Source organism: Camelina sativa, chromosome 10 (genome assembly GCF_030686135.1).
Source record: "Camelina sativa cultivar CO46 ecotype springtype chromosome 10, ASM3068613v1".
In the NCBI taxonomy this organism is placed as follows: Eukaryota; Viridiplantae; Streptophyta; class Magnoliopsida; order Brassicales; family Brassicaceae; genus Camelina; species Camelina sativa.
Window position 1 is genome coordinate 7,272,432 of NC_141889.1, and position 16,641 is coordinate 7,289,072.

Below are 16,641 nucleotides of genomic sequence, written 5' to 3' on the forward strand. Positions count from 1 at the left end.
AGAGAGTGAAGAGAGCCAAGAAAAAGAAGTCTTAAGAGTAACCAATGGCTTTGACACCAATATGTGTTCCACTGAGACAAAGTTCTGTCCAAAGCCACTACATATCCATAATTCAGTGTGTGATTTGGAAGTCACAGATAATACAAACAAAGGTTAAACTTCAAGAACTTTCTCATAGCAACAGTAATATCCCATATGTCATCAGGGCCGAGAATTTACATATAGGCTAAATTGATGGCTGCAGATGGAGCTCAACATATAGCAAGTGCTGAGTTTACAAAGTGAAAAAACTCAAAATCTAGTACAAAGGAAAGCATATTCCCTGCAGAGAACTTGCATCTCACTGTGTGAGCAGCTTAGAATCACATGCCACTATCTTAACCCGGCTCACATTCTCTTGACGATCTTCACTCTTGAACATCGCGTCCTGTAATATGAAGGTCCAGACGTTGTCACAGAACCTGTAAGTGTGCAGGTGCCCCTGTACGAGAAATAATAAATAAGAAAATAGATTATCTGATTGTTTCATCTGCCAAAGTTTTCTTCAGGATATTCAGAGATGAGAAAAAAGGGTTTTCCGAGTAAAGAATAAGTTAACTTCTTGGTTTTGCACCACATGTGTTACTTGGCTGTCAATAGAGTGTACAACTAGCAAAACTCATAGCAACAGGACGAAAGATATTTAATGTCAATCATCAGAAACAGTAGGCAGAAATGCACACAAGACTGTCTAGATCGGTGAAAAACACCAAAATCAATTTGTCAGTCAGTTCCAGAAGAACACAGAATGACAACAGTAACTATCATGAGAAAGAGCTATTTTCAAGAACAGATGTTCGTTGGTAGGCAGTCAATAAGCTCCCAATTAATGAACCAGATAACTGAATTCATACAGCTTAATCTCAAGATGAATTATATCATTTGAGGGTCAGCTTCAAGGTATTATTAACTTTATCACACCCATAGAAACTCTAAACTTAAAAGAGTATTCATGAAGTTGCTAGTATCTCTCGATGTGAGCTCTTACTTATAACCAAATAATCTAAGTTGAACTTTTAAATTTAAGACATCATATATGGGAAGCTGCAACTTATGATTCATATATGACATCCAATGAAACTATAAACTTGATTGAATCCATAACAGTGTTACTATTTCATGAGCTAACAAGCACCTAATAGTCAGGCAGATAAAACGTACAGCTTAATTTCAAGTTAAACTTTTTCATTCTTGAGAAATTATATGAGACCCAGCTTCAACCACATTAGTCATATGACTCCAAAGACACTCTTAACGATGACAGAATTAGAGCAAGAGAGATTAGAACTATAAATCGTCTTCTACCCAATTCACGAATTGAACTGGTTATTATCATCTACCCATACCGTTGACTGTTATTCACAATTTCAAAAAAAGGATTAAAAAGTGCAACAGATATAAAAATCACCTTAATCGACACCTTGGTCTTCACTTGGCTCTCCAAAGCTTCAGTCATAGACTACAAGCATACAGATATCAAAATAGGGGGAAAAAAAAAACCAGAGAAACGAATCAAGACGCCAAGATCAGTCAAATAAAGTTAATTGAAAACCTTGTCAAATTGAACAAGGACTTGGATTGCTAGCTCAGGGCTCAGCGTACCGCTCTGAACCATCTCGTCCAAAGTCTCCGTCAGACACATCCCGATCGTTGATCTCCTATACAGCTCAAACGTCGCCATTTTTTCTACTTCCCAACGATCTGCCGATTCAAATTTGGGCAACCAATTTCGAAATCAAATTGGCAACTAAAAAAAAATAACAAATCCAGAATCTGAAACTTTCGACGTATAAAATAAAAGGTGCTAGGATGAATCTAAGACCTCAATAGGAGACGAAGAAGAGATAATGAGCCGGTTTACCGATCGCCGGCGACGTTAGAAGAGAGATTGACGGTTAACGCAGGAGCTTCCGTTGCTCGATTTCGAAGGATTTTTGTCTCTTGGGCGGAGAAAAAATTAGGGGCTTTTATACCCTAGATTTTGCAGGCGACTATATATATAGGCAGTGATAGATCGGTGATCTCAAATTACGTTTTTACCCTTACGGTCTCTACTAAAGTCAAATCTGACCGAGATTAGAAAGTAAGCCCAACACTAAAGCCCATTTAATCATACTCTTTTTTATTAATAGCAAGTATATACAACTATGACAATGGCGTACTTATATATTATCTTGTCTTAAAGGCAACTTATTATTAGTGAGAGTTTGAATCTAAAGGAGGTGCTTCTAGGCGGATATAGTCGTACATGAGACCATTGAAGGCTCCAGTGGTAGTCATGGTTTGTGTCAAGAACAAAGTATTGTCTCCTTCGATAAGCTTCTCACTTGGTACATCTACATTATAAAGCCTATAGATTCCACGTATCCCATGTCTTGTAATCGCGTTGTCGTGTCCGATCACACCCGTTGTGAACATCGGAGTGCTCTTATCAATGTCATCCTCATTCATCCTCACCTGTAACTCTGCTATATTTGCCATTGCTAGCGAGATCCGGATTTTGTATGTGCTGTTGTTCTGTACCTTCTCTAGCTTAAATTTGATTTGCCATGTCGTTTTTGCATATTTGTCATCTTCCAGCTTCCTATAATACCAATTTATAAGATGTTTGAGGTTCCTTTGTTTTATTCTTCTTCTTAGAATATGTGAAATTGGTTCAAATACGTGTTACCTGGTAACTTGTGCAAAGAACCAATCTTTTTTGTAATCACTGACGCCAATGGTGAACACCAAATCTTCCTTAGGATATAGTTCTGTGTATCTTTCCCATAGCCCGTATTGCCTAAACCTGGTTTAGTATTAAAAAATCGCAGCCTTAATGTTATTAACCGATTCAAACCACTAATGTTATGATATCTTTGATTATATGGGTTACCTATCAGGATGACCAATATAAAGTTTGTTGATGTATTTGGGATTTGGGTCTGGAACAAAGAACTCAGCTGCAGACCGGTCAGGTATCCCTATTTCCCACACCGTTGGCCCATCTCGAGGCGGTTCATACACGATATCGCCAACGTCAATGCCGCAGCCTGGTTTTTGGGTACAGAGTGTGGCTAATGCTAAATATACATGTACGTACTTCTTGACACAGAGTAAAATATAATCTTGATTACAAATTTACAATGTAAGTTTTAAGAAAAATTAATTAACCTGCAGTAATGTTAATTGACTGTTCGTATTGATAGTCTCCAATAAATCCTGTCACATAAGCATTGAGATTATATTCGCCTTCTCGGATATTATTTATTGCAAAATAACCATCTGCGTCTGCTTCTGTCCAGAATTGATAGCCCTAAGTAAAATTGATGCAAGCATGAGTTCATTGCTTAATAGATATTGTTGTATGGTCCTCCAAGAATATAGAGTTCAGGCTCACCTTAGATTCTAACTGCCAGGATCCAACCTCTCCTGGTGGAGCTAAACCTACGAAAGCACCATTTGCCGGTAGAAGTTCATCACTAAGGAACCTGCAGGAATTCAAAAACATCAGGAAAAAAAAAGTGAGTGATTGATGATGAAATGAAGAAAATCAGAGTAAATGATGTGGAATGTGAGGCTTACTTGTCGCATACGAGTAATCTACCACTAATGCAACCGCGCTGATCAGACAATGGAAAGTCTTCTGAAGCAGGGAAATCGTAAGGCCAGCTTTGAACTTCAGTTAACATCTGATTAAACACCACTTCCTACAAGGTTAGATATGTTTTTAAGAACAAAGTAGAATGTTACGTTGGTTAATGGATGAACCTGGTTTTTCGCGTCTTGCCATAGAGAAAGAGGATCAGAGGTTTTATCAGGCAAGCAATTAAGGTAAGTAAAAACAGGACCAAACACTTTCTTCCATGACTCCCCTGCTTTCAACTTCAACACCATCTCCTCACCCGCGTAGTGAGCACTCAAAAACATCTGTGTTCACATAATCATTGTGTTTCAAAAGACTAAGCAAGAACACAACATTATAGATTGTTTCGATGATGTTTTCAGAAAGGGAAAAACACATACAGCGAGACTGATGGGACCAACATGAGAGGTAAGGTTCTGTTTAGACAAGCCACCTGATCTGAACTCGTTACTAGGAATGATTTGCCAGCAACCCAATTCGAGGTTATGTGAGATCCATCCATGCACTTTCAGATCTTTGTTCTCGCATGAATACTCGTACTTGTCATCAACCTCTCCTTTAAACTCTTCTTCAACAGGATTAACAAGAAGAACAGCTTCAGGAAAATCCAAGGCTATTCCTCTTTTACCCAATCTATCTTCTGGGAGTGGCATTTTCCTCTGCCTGTTATCAGCAATCGCCATATATTTAAACCTGCAGAAAACGTTCCCACATAAGTATACTAATAGAAGTTTTTTTTTAAGGGAAAGATTCAATTTGAACATTAGTTACTTGTCTTTACGAAGCTTGTAGACAATCCTTATCTGAGGCAAGTTAACAGCCGGCCATTCGGCGAGATGATCAAATATTGCATATGAGTAAAGTCCAGTTACATTTTTACGCATTATGTACCTGAATGATACAATATCCAAATCAAACTGTATGTCACTCTCACACATATATATATATATATATATGCATGATGTATATTAAACTGAGATACCTCATATCGACATTAATGGGAGCAATACTGTCTTGGAGAGAAAAATCCCATTTCCTTGAGAAGGAAATCTCAACCAGTTCCTCATTTTCCACTACCACTTCAAAACTTGTGCCTTTGGTCCTGCCTCAACCAAAGTATATAAACATTATATAAATACTTGACTTGATTTGTTTGGTTATATGCTCGCTAGATCGATGCATACTTACCGCTCAAATTTGCCTGTGGTTCCAGTTGTTCCTTCTTCGCTCCACACAAGGTCCCAATACCTAGTTTGGTTTACAACATATGAAGTTTGTATAACTAATTAATAATAGACAGATCCGTGCATATATGTATATAACGTATCTACAAAGTACAAACATTCGATTTATTACCCTCGATCGTGATCTTTGTTGCGAATTTCTAGTAGATTGTCGACGCCTTGGTAAGAGATTCCGGTGACACAACCATCTGGTTTTGATATAGTCACTTGGACTATACCATTTCCAATCACCACCTGCATTTGCCATACTCATAATTTTATATAGATATATATATATATATATACACACATTTACATATAACATATGGACAAACATTTATAGAAGAAGCTGTGTTTAAAAGGATATGATACATGGTTTTCGTGGACATCCAACTGAACAGAATATTGGTTCGACATAAGTTTCTCTCGCTCTCTTGCTTTCTTGGGTGTTTTCAGAGAGATGAGGTCGAAGCTTTTGTAGAGGAAAAATCTGTGGATAAGTTTGATTCATCTTCAGCTTGTAGATATAATTTTTGATTCTTCTTCAAGTTTAGACAAGTGGTATCTTTAAGCTTAAAGCTTCTTTTTGTTTTACTTTTTGGGTAAGTACTGTATTCTAACGTATTCCCTTGGTTGGTCTATTATCAGTTTCGCACGCAAGATGTTACATTTGTAAAACGTGTTATTGAAAAGTAGCAGGGAATTGAACCTAGCCAATCATCACCACCCAGGTTCATTCAAACCCAACATATCACATGTACAAAAAAAAAGATGAAACCAATATTTTCGAAATTGGGATATTGTGAATATGATTTCTATGTTAAAACTTATTCGGAAACCAAGGTCCCACTACTAAAAATAATATTTTCATTTACGCTCACTAGTGACACATTGGCTAAGTTAAATAGTCTCATTTGTAGTCAGAAACTACGGAAGATGACAAAGATTACATTAGTAATGGAATGATGATCAAATCTACAAGCAAACTCCTAATGCTTGGCGTTACGTCACTCATTCCTTTTGTTGTTTCCTGTTGCAGCATGAATTGGATGAGCGAGAGCATCAGTGACCACAAGTCAAAGGTACACATTCCGTCCACTCTCCTCTTTCATCCATATACACGCTTTATTTTACAACCTGTTTTTGTCTTCTTTACTTCTTGCAAAGGCAACAAACCTATTCACCTTGCAACAAATTCACTACTGCATCCATCATTTACATTAGTTTGAGTTATGGGATGATTTACTCAATCCCCAAAAAAGCTTACACAACTATAGTTGGAAACATCATCACCTGTATTGGAGGATCCATTGGCCTGGAAATTATGCAATACAACAAATTCACAAGCTGAAAATCTAACCCACTTTTTAGGAATTACCATTATTATCTTGGGAACTTCACAAATTCACCATTTTATCTTTACCTCCATGAGAGTCATCTCGCACATCTAGACCATCGATGAGAAGGGAATATAACCAACCACCTCACCAATCCCCATTTTTATTTATTAGGAAACTAGTGTAAGACGATACAATTTCTTAGCTACCATGTCCGTGTTGTAAATGATTTTATATGAATTCGAGAACCATCTTAAATTGAGTTGGAACATAAATGGAAAAAAAAAGTTAATGAGTGCAGCATCTGGAAATACCACTAATGCACTTTTATCTACTTACTTATAATTTTAAAACCCAACTTCTGAAGGATCAGATTTTGATGGAAGAAATAAATCACCTTAACTATGAGGAGTGCGGCTGTAATAGCTGTGACCTACAGAGTAGACCTTTCTTATGGATGGGGTTCGGCTACAGTTGTTTAATTTCTTAAAGATTTGGTAGCTTGGGAATCCTACAAAGTAAGAGAATATCTAGAGGTACAGAAGAAACTAACCCTGACGTGCCAAGAGATTACATATTCGCACAACAATGTATTCTAGGCTACGGAAGCATCTAAAACATAGGATCGGTTTTTAGAAAGGGTAGTGTGATATGTTGACAAGCTATATTCCTTAGCTGAGAAATAGACTTATTGCAGATATAGAGACTGGTGGGGTATTGGTGAAAACAAAAGATCCCTTCTCACAAATGGTCTAGACAAGAGAGATAACTCGAGCAAACCTTGCCAAGTCTTCGGCTTAATCAACCACAGCGGCCCCATACCAAAATGGAATCTCAGTCAATCTTGTCTCGACTATCTGTAGCAAACAAAGGAAAATGAATATTCAGATTCATATTCAAATTCATAATCATAAAAACAAGAACAGCACACAGCACACACTTATGTTGATATAAACTTGGAATTCATGCATAGCAAGTTCATGCAATTGCAAAGCAGCCTTTCTAATTTTGTAAGAAAAATAGGACTTGCTTATGTTCAATCAATGAAATTCTTAGTTTCTCGACAGTAGAAACAAGAGTTTTCTTTACTTTCTCTTGTTTGAAGACAATAAGCAAAACAAGCATCCAACATTCTCAATGTATTGGAGTTACTATTATTCTAGCCATATGTACCTTCTCAAAGAAACTACATTGCATATCAGTGGCATCCGGAGACTGTGAACACAGATGAAAACTATCCTAAAAGAGGTTGTATCACTCCCAAGGGTGTTTTAATCAAGATTGAGAAAGCTCTCATCCTCTCTCTCTCTCTCTCTCTCTCTCAGCCATGGGCATATCAAAATCTGCACACATGCAAACCAAACTTTAGATACATATAATTAGTAACCAAATAAAACATAATCCTAAATCGGATCTGCAGCTCTGAAAAATCTGATAAGTAAAAGCTCATGCAGCTGATCTATCATCATCATTCATCACTAATAATTCCTATTTGAAGCGGAAACTTATATAGAAATCATCAAGGGGGGGGGGGGGGATTTCACAAAAAATGTCATATCTGTTAGAATCAAATCGCAAAGTTAAAAAAAAAAAAAAAAACACTGAATTCAGACTAACCGTGGAAGTAATCGACGCTTCGAATAACAACATTAAGAGCTTAGGAGGATAAAATGGCGATTCTCCGTCACGAGATCCCACCGGGGCAAATAAAATCAATAGAGAAAAGCTGGTTTGAAGTGAGGTGAAAGATGATGTTAGCTAAGATTGAGAGGAGTAGATGAAAAAAAAAAAAAAAAAAGCTAGGGCAAGAGAGAAAGAGGGGAAAAAAAAGAGAGAGAGCAGTGAGGAGGAGGATTAAGGTGAGGAGACGAAATCGAGAGAGGGTTTTATATAAGTAATGGCAAGGAAGAACGAGCTTTAATTCTTTTACTTAATTATAGTAATAGTACTGATTAGTGCGTCGTTAATCTGAGAGAGAGAGAGAGATTTCTCAATAGTTTAATTGAATTGGGAAGGGTGGACATGATGTAGGTCTCGCATCTGAAGCGGCTCGTGCGTCTTTCTCTATTTTATTTTTATTTTTATTCTTTTACTCTAGTAAAGTACTTCCACTACTTTATTTATATCATCGCTGACAATTCGGTTTTGTCGACTCTACGACGGACTACTACTAGTCGTCGTACACTTGCTCAGTGTGACTATCATCATCAACTCTAGGCTGCATGAAACTAGGGGAAATTATGTGTTTTTTTTTTTCCTTTTGAAACTTTAATTTGTAAATAAAGGAGATATATTACAAAAGTAAATTACGGAGATAGCTCTAAATGGTTGGACCATACAGCTCCATAGTGAAGTATAGAGCATTTTTAAAGCAGACCAGAAAAACACAGATAGATAGTTATAGTTACGTATAGAGTTACTGTTTACTCTATACTGACACGTATATTGGTCTGCACTTGGTCCGACATTGGTAAAAATTTTATCAAACAAATGTGTGAATAATAGAAAAATAGTGGACTGATCCAACTTTAGTCCAGTATGGAGAATATCAACCAACCATTCAATGTCATATTACAAAACCAAAATTAGGGAAGCCCACTCTATAGTCTATATCCATTACTAGAATGACCAACTATTCTTTAGTTATTTTATAACAGTAATTTATAGCTGGTTATAAACTTCTTCATCTTCTGTTTACCTAAGTTTTTATCACAATTAGCATCCAACATCCCAATCAAAATTTCACCACAATGTTTTCAATATATGCAAAATTTGAAAGGTTTGAATGGTTGTCGTCGTTGAAAACAAATATTTTTATTTTATTATTCATCAGATGTAGTCCATTAAAAATATAGACTAAAAATAGGAAAAAAAAAATAACGTGTTGAAAACAATCGAAATTGATATATATTTGCTGTCATACATTGTTGTTTTGTCTATTTTACGTATCTATATTAACAAATTAAAGGGTTATTACCATTTACATTAAAGAAAGGGAAAAAAGTTCTGCGTATTAGCTTTTTAGAAATCCACTATGGAAGAGCAAAGAAGAAATAAATTAAAAAAAAGGTTGACTGACTACTAGGGTATATGTCGGCCAAGCTGAACGGAGGGGAAGCCATTAGATGACCAGTGAATTGTTTTTTAATATGAACCTAAATTTTTTAAAACTAAAGAGAGAAAAATACTAGAAGTGTCGCGAAGGAAGAAAGAAAAAGTAGAAACGACACATGTCCAGCTCCAACTTGACCATTATGGACCAAATACAGTTAAAAAGCTTTGATTAATTGTCTCCTTGAATGAATACAAATTATTCACGTTTCTTTTCTAGCTCCTTCCGGATCTGTCAGGCTCCTATTTTTATATATTCCTTCGAGTACATTTTTTGCTAGTATATTTTAGTTTATTCCATATCAGATTTCGCTAGTTACTTCTTTGGTGATGATAGAGGACCACGGATCATAGATTTACTCGTAGATCAGTTTCTATATTTTATATGAAAATTTCATTCGATCGAGTTCTTGAGAATGTGTATTAAATGTTTACGAGCTTCTAGAACAATTTTTTTTTTTTTTTAACAAAATACATTGATAATACAATTGTTATATATACCAAGTATAGTGTAAGTTGACACCATCCGATTTCTAACAAAAATGAAAGACATCCGAATTTTTAACCGACGTAAAAAAAAAACGCTCAACTGAATCATCGATCGTTTAGAAAAATAGAGCTGAGAAGTGAGCACACCGTTTTTTAATTCTCTTGTTTAACCCTAAGTTTCATATAAAGGAACTACTAAAATATATTCGTCTTAATAATTTCGAAAATGTGATCAAATTCAAAACGAATAGATAATAAGTTATATATATACATACAGTATGAGAGATGCATGGGTCCGATGTTTTGTAACTTTATAATTAAGTTAGTAACCTGATTTTCGTAGATTTGAAACTCAATTCAATGAACGCGAAATAATCCAACTTTCCAGCTTTTATATCAAATAGTTAGAAATATTGTTTATGCGATGCATGCATCTTCCCTACATTTATACAAAAGTTTGGCTTTATTTTGTGGTCGTATGTACGTATATAATAAACTTATGATAAAAAATAAATAAATAAAATAAAATAAAATAAAAAAAATTCATGAGCACATAATATTGTAATGGCCTGACGCCTAGACGGCTGATATACAGTTTAAAGAAAAACGAAGTGGTTAGTCTTCTACTACAAATCTCTGTAAATGCAAGTTAAGACCATTACATCAAGGATAACAATAGATTCATTCCAAATACATGCATGCATGAGTCGACTATACAAATTTGTTTCAGTTTGCATGCTTCTTTTGAACCAAATTCATGTTGGCACAACAAGGCCACCAAATAAGCAACTTGCCGTATGATCAATATGTAAAGAAACTTAGTTGATGGAATATATTATTGTTAATCATTTCTAATATTATACTGTTAAAAAATTTCAAAAGTAATATGGAAACTTTAGTTAAAAGAACAGAATCATAGAAAGATGTGTTGTAACTTGCAATAGTTTAAGTAATGAAAAAAAAATTTAAATTGTTACTGGATTGAATTTCTTCGTCGACATTATCAAGGGAAAAAAAAAGAGAACTGTATAATATACTAAGCATGAAGTACCAAGTTGCAGCTACTTGGTTATGTTTATAGTGTTATGGACCAACTTGTACTCGTCTTTTTGACATAAAACAACATTAGATTTGTCAAATTCGGAAGGGCCACGAACACTGTAGAAGGTTCAAGCTGTGAAATAATATAAGAAAATTGGTGACAACGATGATGGATGGTGACCACGATGATGGTGGTCATATTAGTTTAAAATATCGGTAAATCTCATATTAGCGACATGATTTTGCTTATAAATTCTATATAAGAACATGAACGGATATTTTTTTCGTAAAACTAAACCAATTTATGAATTATCTAATGATAAACTAATTTTTTTTGTTATTTTTACGTAAAATGAGATTTAATTACTTACTGAATTTTAATACATTGCAGTAGAACTCTAAGATGGATCGGATATTTATCATGCTTGATTTTTTTTTTTTTGTTATTTATGTGTGATCCAGCGCAATAGTGTTATAATGTTTTTGACACCCGAATATATGGTTTACGGATCCGGCGGTTTTATACAATTTTACGTATGGTTTAAAACGCTAACTACAACAAAACATTATAGATCAATTGGATTTTAAATTCTCCAATCTTTGTTGACAACAACAACAAAAAAAAAAAAAAAAAAAAAAAAAAAAAAAAAAAAAATCTCCAATCTAAATAATACTAAGAAATAGTTCGGATTATATTTGGTTCGCATCTCATGAACACCTGGAAAACTCGGCAAGTTTTATAATGAAAGATTATATTCGTGTGTCAAAAACATTATGCTAAATAAAGTTGGTGAATAGTATTGTTGTTTTTACAAATAAGGTATAGTTAAACTTTACCAAAAAAATAAGGAATAATATAATGTCAAATTTAATGTATCATTTTTTTTAATTCAAAATCAGGGTTTGACGAATCATATTATTCAAGCCTAAGTGAATAATTCATATATTATATTGTTGTAGTCGCACTAAGGAATAATAAAATGTCAAACTCAATATCACACTTTTGGTTTTACATCATGGCGGACGAATATTATTATTTAAGCCTAAAATGAAATAAATAAAAATATTCGTGCCTTTAGTCGATACGGAACCACTATTATGTACGAATTGTAAGAAGAAAGTACTCACCACTTAAATGGGTCAGTAATAAAACGTCTTAATCGATGTGTTGATCACGTCTTACTGTGATCACTTCACTTTACAAAGGTGGTTAGCATATTACTGAATACCCAATTAATATGCTGCAAAGATTATCCCAAAACGTGGCACGGAACAAGCTAAGCTTTCAACCAACCTTAAAGAACGAGCAGAACCAACGTAACTAATAAACATCTGTCGTCCCTAGCTAGCAGTATACATATATACTCAAAACGATAAGATTGAAAAAGTGATGAGAATAATGTTAGAAGCATGCATGGATCCTCCAGTCGAGCATCAGACTGTATTCAAGTGATCAAGTCCTGTTTTCTCACAGTATCGAGCTTTATACAACTCACGGTGGCTGTACATGCGTCAACGATATGCATACGGTAACATTTTTTTTCGTTTTTTTTAAGTATTGTGGAGAGTATGCTGATACGAACCAAGAATTTGCATGAATATAGTGGCGCAAATGAGGCAACAATATTTTTATAATGAACTATAGTTTTTATTATGAGATGCAATGGGATGGTGCATGATGTTGACGTACCTACTTAGATAAATTGATGTTTACATAGTTTGTAGTATATATATTAGTGATCATGGCATGCTAGCGTACTAATATGTCAAAATCCAAGAATATGCATGTTGATGATGACCAGAAAAAAAAAACCGTTGAGGGGATTACAGAAATCAGGAGAAACTGTGAGCAGATTTCTCTTCATTTAGTCTTGGTATCGTATAAGTTGACTACAATCTTCTATGTATTCATTAATTAAACACAAATCAACAAGCTTGTACATATTCATTCGAGTGAAGCAGTTAAGAAACAATGATACACAGAGAGTTACATAACTGTGAAAGCTCTGCTTGATTACAATAACACACATATATATGGATTCAACGTCGACTTTTACTCTTCGCCTTGGTGATTCGATTTCTCACAGATGCATCTGGCGGCTTCCAAATGATGTCGTCAAGCTTACTACAAAAAGTCTTGTAGAACTGCAAAACATAAACTGGTTTTACTATTCTGAGACGAGGCACACAAACCTCAAGGTGACACTTATAACAACTAAGTTCTTCTTCTGAATCTAACCTTAAGGTATTCTTCTGCGTCTCCTGCTGCGTTTTGAATGTCTACCATGAAAATTGATGGTGCAACTTTGAAGACCTTCAGATTTGAAAATAATTCATGAAGAGTTGAGACATGGAGAGACCAAAGTAAAAAAGATAGATTGGTATATCAAGAGATGTAAGAGAATTTACTTCTAGAATGACGGAGAAATGAGACGTCTTATTTGCAGATAATCCTTCTACTCTCATCTGAAAATGGAATTGGAGCCCAAGTACAGGTTTAGATGATGAATCTAAAAAAAAACGAAACTCTAAAGACATATTAAGCTACACATCACCAAAAACGATGAATCAATTTCAACCGATGAGAATGCCTTGCCTAAGAAACTTTTACTCTAGTTTCTCACCTTGTAATTACGAATGTGCGTCTTAAAGCCCATGGACTGCGACACAACTTCCATGCTTGAAAGAACCACGCTTGCTGGCTTGTGTGAGATGAACCTTGTCTGATGCTTCATGGAGTCCTGTGATACACTTGAAAAGTTAACGCAATAATTGTATAACATAGAGAAGTGAGAACAAAACAACTGAATAAGGACGAGGAATGAACATAGCCGGTCACGCCCAGCATTGTACCTTTCCACGGTCAAAAAGTGTTGCAAGGTTCAGGCCCTGGGATAGAACAATTAGGTCAAACGCATTTAGAGTCAATGGACCGGTGTCCCCTGTTCCATCCTGTGCATATATTTGTTCCTGCAACGTTTAATGTTACATAGAACATATATTACACCATGCTGAGTGCAGGCAGAAAGAATAATCTCATCAAAATTAGAACAACAAGTGACTCTGGAAACACATGCTTTATACACAATACTCAATAGCAAACAAATAGGGGACAAAGAATAGTGCCAACTGAATCCTACCTCCGGATCATCAAAAGCAGCATATACATCATCCAGGTTAACATGTTCGTAATCGATAAGTTGTACAGGAGTGTAATCCTTTAGAAACCATTCATCTTTCCTGATTTCTGCAATTGTAATTCGCTGCCAGAAAAAAAGAGCATTCAGGGTCCAGGACAGTTATGGAAGAATATGCATTCAATTGGCATCCACATTGTATAGACCATTCAAATGATCCAGGACAGTTAGAGAAGAATATGCTTAGACTTTCAGGGTCTATTTGAGTGTTATGATATGATTCAACCGAGTATAATGTACATAATGAGTACATAATGATATGATTCAACCGATTATAATGTAATCTACTCTTTCAACATGTAATACATCTCTCAAGTACAGCAGCCAGAATTAGAATTTTAGCAAAGATCTCCGTAAGGAAAGTCAAAACTTACAGTTTCAGGATTTGGATCCAAAATTCTATTAATCAAGGACTTTGCCCCCAAAGCAAAATATGAAGGGCAAGCGAACTCAGCTTTGTCGATCTGAAAAATGTTGGAAAATAGGTAGAAAAGGAAACAATATCAGAAATATAGTACGTTACACAAGCACATAGCCACATAACACGTTAGGTATACAGAAAGGACTCTTGACCAAAGTGAAAATAATTAAGACATAGCAATTTCTATTATAGGTTCTATAGATATTCCTTGTTCAACCCTAATGCTTCATTGGGATAATTAAACTTGACAGAAACAAGAAAATTTACAAATCGGAAATAACAAAGAATCAAGAAGCAACAACTGAAGAGCTCATGCCTTACTATATAAAGTTGGCAGGTCAAGTTCATCAAATGGAAGATATCCTGCCATGAGAACATAAAGTATGACCCCACAGGACCATACATCTGCCACAGCACCATTGTAGCCCTTGTGACTGAGAACCTAAAACCAAAAACATACAAGAACACATAAACTACAATAAAAAATACATCCTATGTCAAAACATTATGATATATGATTTACCTCGGGAGCAACGTAATTGGGAGTTCCACATGTTGTCTTTAGGATGGTAACTCCCTTCAGATCAAAGTAAGATAAATTTAGTTGACAAAAAGATTCATTAACAAACTAAGTTGTCGAGATTTGAAAGAAAACATGAAACAGAAAGCCCCATTACTTGCTCAGGTAAGGCACTGAGGCCAAAATCGGATATCTTCAGGTTTCCTTGAGAATCCAGCAGAAGATTTTCCGGCTGCAAATGAGAAAAAGACAATCATCAAATCAACAAACAGGTGATGGAAGGAAGGGTGTTAATCTTCAGCAAGAACTCACCTTTAGATCTCTATGGTAGACACCTTTACTGTGGCAGTAATCAACTCCATCAATAAGCTGTTGAAAGTATTTCCTAGCTTCAGATTCACCAAGACGCCCATTACGAACCTGTTAGCAATGAAACAAGTGAAATCAGAGATAATGTCTTACTCTTACAGACGCGTAAAATCATCACCAGAGGTTACTTGAGTTGAGAGCTTTACTCACAATTTGATCAAACAGTTCACCACCAGTAATGTACTCCAAGATGATATAAATCTTAGTTCTGCTCGCCAGAACCTAAAAAAAAAAGGAGCAAAAATCAAATTCTCATATGAAAGCAAAGATCTTTTTGCAAAGACGAAGAAGCAAAAGCATTAAACTTGCCTCATAAAGACGAACAACACAAGGATGACGAACAAGCTTCATTATCGAGATCTCTCTCTTAATCTGCACAAATCGGTGTGTTTGTTTATATAACAACTGAACAAATCTCAACCAAAAATCAAATCGAAGAGAGTAAGAAGAGAAAGCAGAACCTGATCAACCATCTTGCGCTTGAGGATAGTACTACGATCCACGATTTTCATGGCGACGCTCTCACCGGTCTCCGTATTCTGAGCGAACTTGACTTTAGCGAAGGTGCCTTCGCCGATAGTTCTACCTAATTCATACTTGCCAACCTTCCTTACCACCATCTCTGGCTTTTACTCAAATCTCCAATTTCAATTTCACTGCTGCATTTCAAGTCTCTCTACTAAAGAGAGAGAGAGAAGAGGAAAGGCAATTGAACAAAAAAGAAAAAAAACAGAAGTAGAGTTGATGATGAAGCCTTTTTTTTATAACGAGACAAATATACAGATTATAAATTAAAGGAAAGTTTTTAATACTAGGAATGTCCCAAATTTGGGAAGGAGATACGTGTTTAAATGATCTTAATTACTCCACGAAACGGATTATTAAAGAATCTAATAATAAAGCCAAACAATTAACAGAGTTAAATGAGTCAGAAAAAGGAGACTTTGACGAAGAGAGAGAGAGAGACGTGTTCGGCGACTACTTGCCACATTCTAAAATTCTTTCTATTTAGTATTTACACGTCATTCTTCGTATAAGCGCCTATATAAGGTCAAATATTTATACCATAATTTTCACACGTATACGACGAGTACGACGACTCCTTAGCTTTTGAAATACGGACCTGTCTATACTCTATATAGACTTTTTATGACCGATTTGTAGTAGTTAGCAAGACTACGACGAATTAGACGTTGATGATACGAATGACCCGTTCTTATATTTCGGAAAGCTTATTTGAAATGATCCAAATTCTAAATGATTGCCTTT

At 35.4% G+C, this 16,641-nt stretch overlaps 3 protein-coding genes and 1 long non-coding RNA gene across 8 annotated transcripts; all 4 read right to left on the minus strand.

Annotated features, from left to right (window-relative positions):
• Positions 1 to 151: 151 nt before the first annotated feature.
• On the minus strand, positions 152 to 2,017 carry LOC104717835 (transcription initiation factor IIA subunit 2). Its single transcript, XM_010435467.3, has 4 exons — positions 1,862 to 2,017; positions 1,592 to 1,740; positions 1,448 to 1,498; positions 152 to 481 (listed from the first exon to the last, which is right to left on the minus strand). Exons 2-4 carry the CDS (start codon positions 1,718 to 1,720, stop codon positions 341 to 343), a joined length of 321 nt encoding a protein of 106 aa, XP_010433769.1. The 5' UTR covers positions 1,721 to 1,740; positions 1,862 to 2,017; the 3' UTR covers positions 152 to 340.
• A 127-nt stretch (positions 2,018 to 2,144) lies between these two features.
• Positions 2,145 to 5,433, minus strand: LOC104717836 (uncharacterized). Its single transcript, XM_010435468.3, has 13 exons — positions 5,260 to 5,433; positions 5,021 to 5,142; positions 4,853 to 4,912; positions 4,647 to 4,766; positions 4,436 to 4,555; positions 4,045 to 4,357; positions 3,790 to 3,948; positions 3,604 to 3,710; positions 3,419 to 3,509; positions 3,193 to 3,334; positions 2,915 to 3,071; positions 2,711 to 2,827; positions 2,145 to 2,623 (listed from the first exon to the last, which is right to left on the minus strand). Exons 1-13 carry the CDS (start codon positions 5,302 to 5,304, stop codon positions 2,236 to 2,238), a joined length of 1,941 nt encoding a protein of 646 aa, XP_010433770.1. The 5' UTR covers positions 5,305 to 5,433; the 3' UTR covers positions 2,145 to 2,235.
• Positions 5,434 to 5,737: 304 nt separating this feature from the next.
• Positions 5,738 to 8,261, minus strand: LOC109126791 (uncharacterized). Of its 3 annotated transcripts, none has more exons than XR_015569248.1 (4): positions 7,842 to 8,247; positions 7,398 to 7,567; positions 6,311 to 7,081; positions 5,738 to 6,202 (listed from the first exon to the last, which is right to left on the minus strand). It is a non-coding gene; the product is annotated as an uncharacterized LOC109126791 (long non-coding RNA). The 3 variants fall into 3 exon arrangements; XR_015569247.1 differs by having other exon boundaries at positions 5,738 to 6,089; positions 6,181 to 7,081; XR_015569246.1 differs by having other exon boundaries at positions 5,738 to 7,081; positions 7,842 to 8,261.
• A 4,490-nt stretch (positions 8,262 to 12,751) lies between these two features.
• LOC104717837 (CBL-interacting serine/threonine-protein kinase 8) lies at positions 12,752 to 16,391 on the minus strand. 3 transcript variants are annotated; one of them, XR_015568552.1, is made up of 14 exons: positions 15,834 to 16,197; positions 15,682 to 15,744; positions 15,523 to 15,594; positions 15,316 to 15,423; positions 15,161 to 15,235; positions 15,007 to 15,060; positions 14,805 to 14,925; positions 14,437 to 14,526; positions 14,006 to 14,128; positions 13,719 to 13,835; positions 13,490 to 13,606; positions 13,275 to 13,331; positions 13,105 to 13,179; positions 12,752 to 13,010 (listed from the first exon to the last, which is right to left on the minus strand). XR_015568552.1 is itself a non-coding variant. In XM_010435469.3 (14 exons), the coding sequence occupies exons 1-14, from the start codon at positions 15,990 to 15,992 to the stop codon at positions 12,906 to 12,908; spliced, it is 1,341 nt and encodes a 446-aa protein (XP_010433771.1). In that variant the 5' UTR covers positions 15,993 to 16,391; the 3' UTR covers positions 12,752 to 12,905. The 3 variants fall into 3 exon arrangements, 2 of the variants coding, with proteins under 2 accessions (XP_010433771.1, XP_019086055.1); XM_010435469.3 differs by having other exon boundaries at positions 14,800 to 14,925; positions 15,834 to 16,391; XM_019230510.2 differs by having other exon boundaries at positions 13,105 to 13,130; positions 14,800 to 14,925; positions 15,834 to 16,385.
• Positions 16,392 to 16,641: the final 250 nt, after the last annotated feature.

What these genes read in the sequence shown, in the direction of transcription:
- LOC104717835 (XM_010435467.3), bottom strand. Translation starts at nt 1,720, where the DNA reads ATGGCGACGTTTGAGCTGTATAGGAGATCAACGATCGGGATGTGTCTG. An exon ending in TCCTTGTTCAATTTGACAAG is followed by an intron (nt 1,499 to 1,591) that starts GTTTTCAATTAA and finishes GTATGCTTGTAG; the next exon opens with TCTATGACTGAAGCTTTGGA. An exon ending in AGACCAAGGTGTCGATTAAG is followed by an intron (nt 482 to 1,447) that starts GTGATTTTTATA and finishes TTTCTCGTACAG; the next exon opens with GGGCACCTGCACACTTACAG.
- LOC104717837 (XM_010435469.3), bottom strand. Translation starts at nt 15,992, where the DNA reads ATGGTGGTAAGGAAGGTTGGCAAGTATGAATTAGGTAGAACTATCGGC. An exon ending in GTGAACTGTTTGATCAAATT is followed by an intron (nt 15,424 to 15,522) that starts GTGAGTAAAGCT and finishes CATTGCTAACAG; the next exon opens with GTTCGTAATGGGCGTCTTGG. An exon ending in CACTTTTTGACCGTGGAAAG is followed by an intron (nt 13,607 to 13,718) that starts GTACAATGCTGG and finishes AGTGTATCACAG; the next exon opens with GACTCCATGAAGCATCAGAC.
- LOC104717836 (XM_010435468.3), bottom strand. Translation starts at nt 5,304, where the DNA reads ATGTCGAACCAATATTCTGTTCAGTTGGATGTCCACGAAAACCAT. An exon ending in CCCATTAATGTCGATATGAG is followed by an intron (nt 4,556 to 4,646) that starts GTATCTCAGTTT and finishes TGTATCATTCAG; the next exon opens with GTACATAATGCGTAAAAATG. An exon ending in GGCAAGACGCGAAAAACCAG is followed by an intron (nt 3,711 to 3,789) that starts GTTCATCCATTA and finishes GTGTTTAATCAG; the next exon opens with ATGTTAACTGAAGTTCAAAG.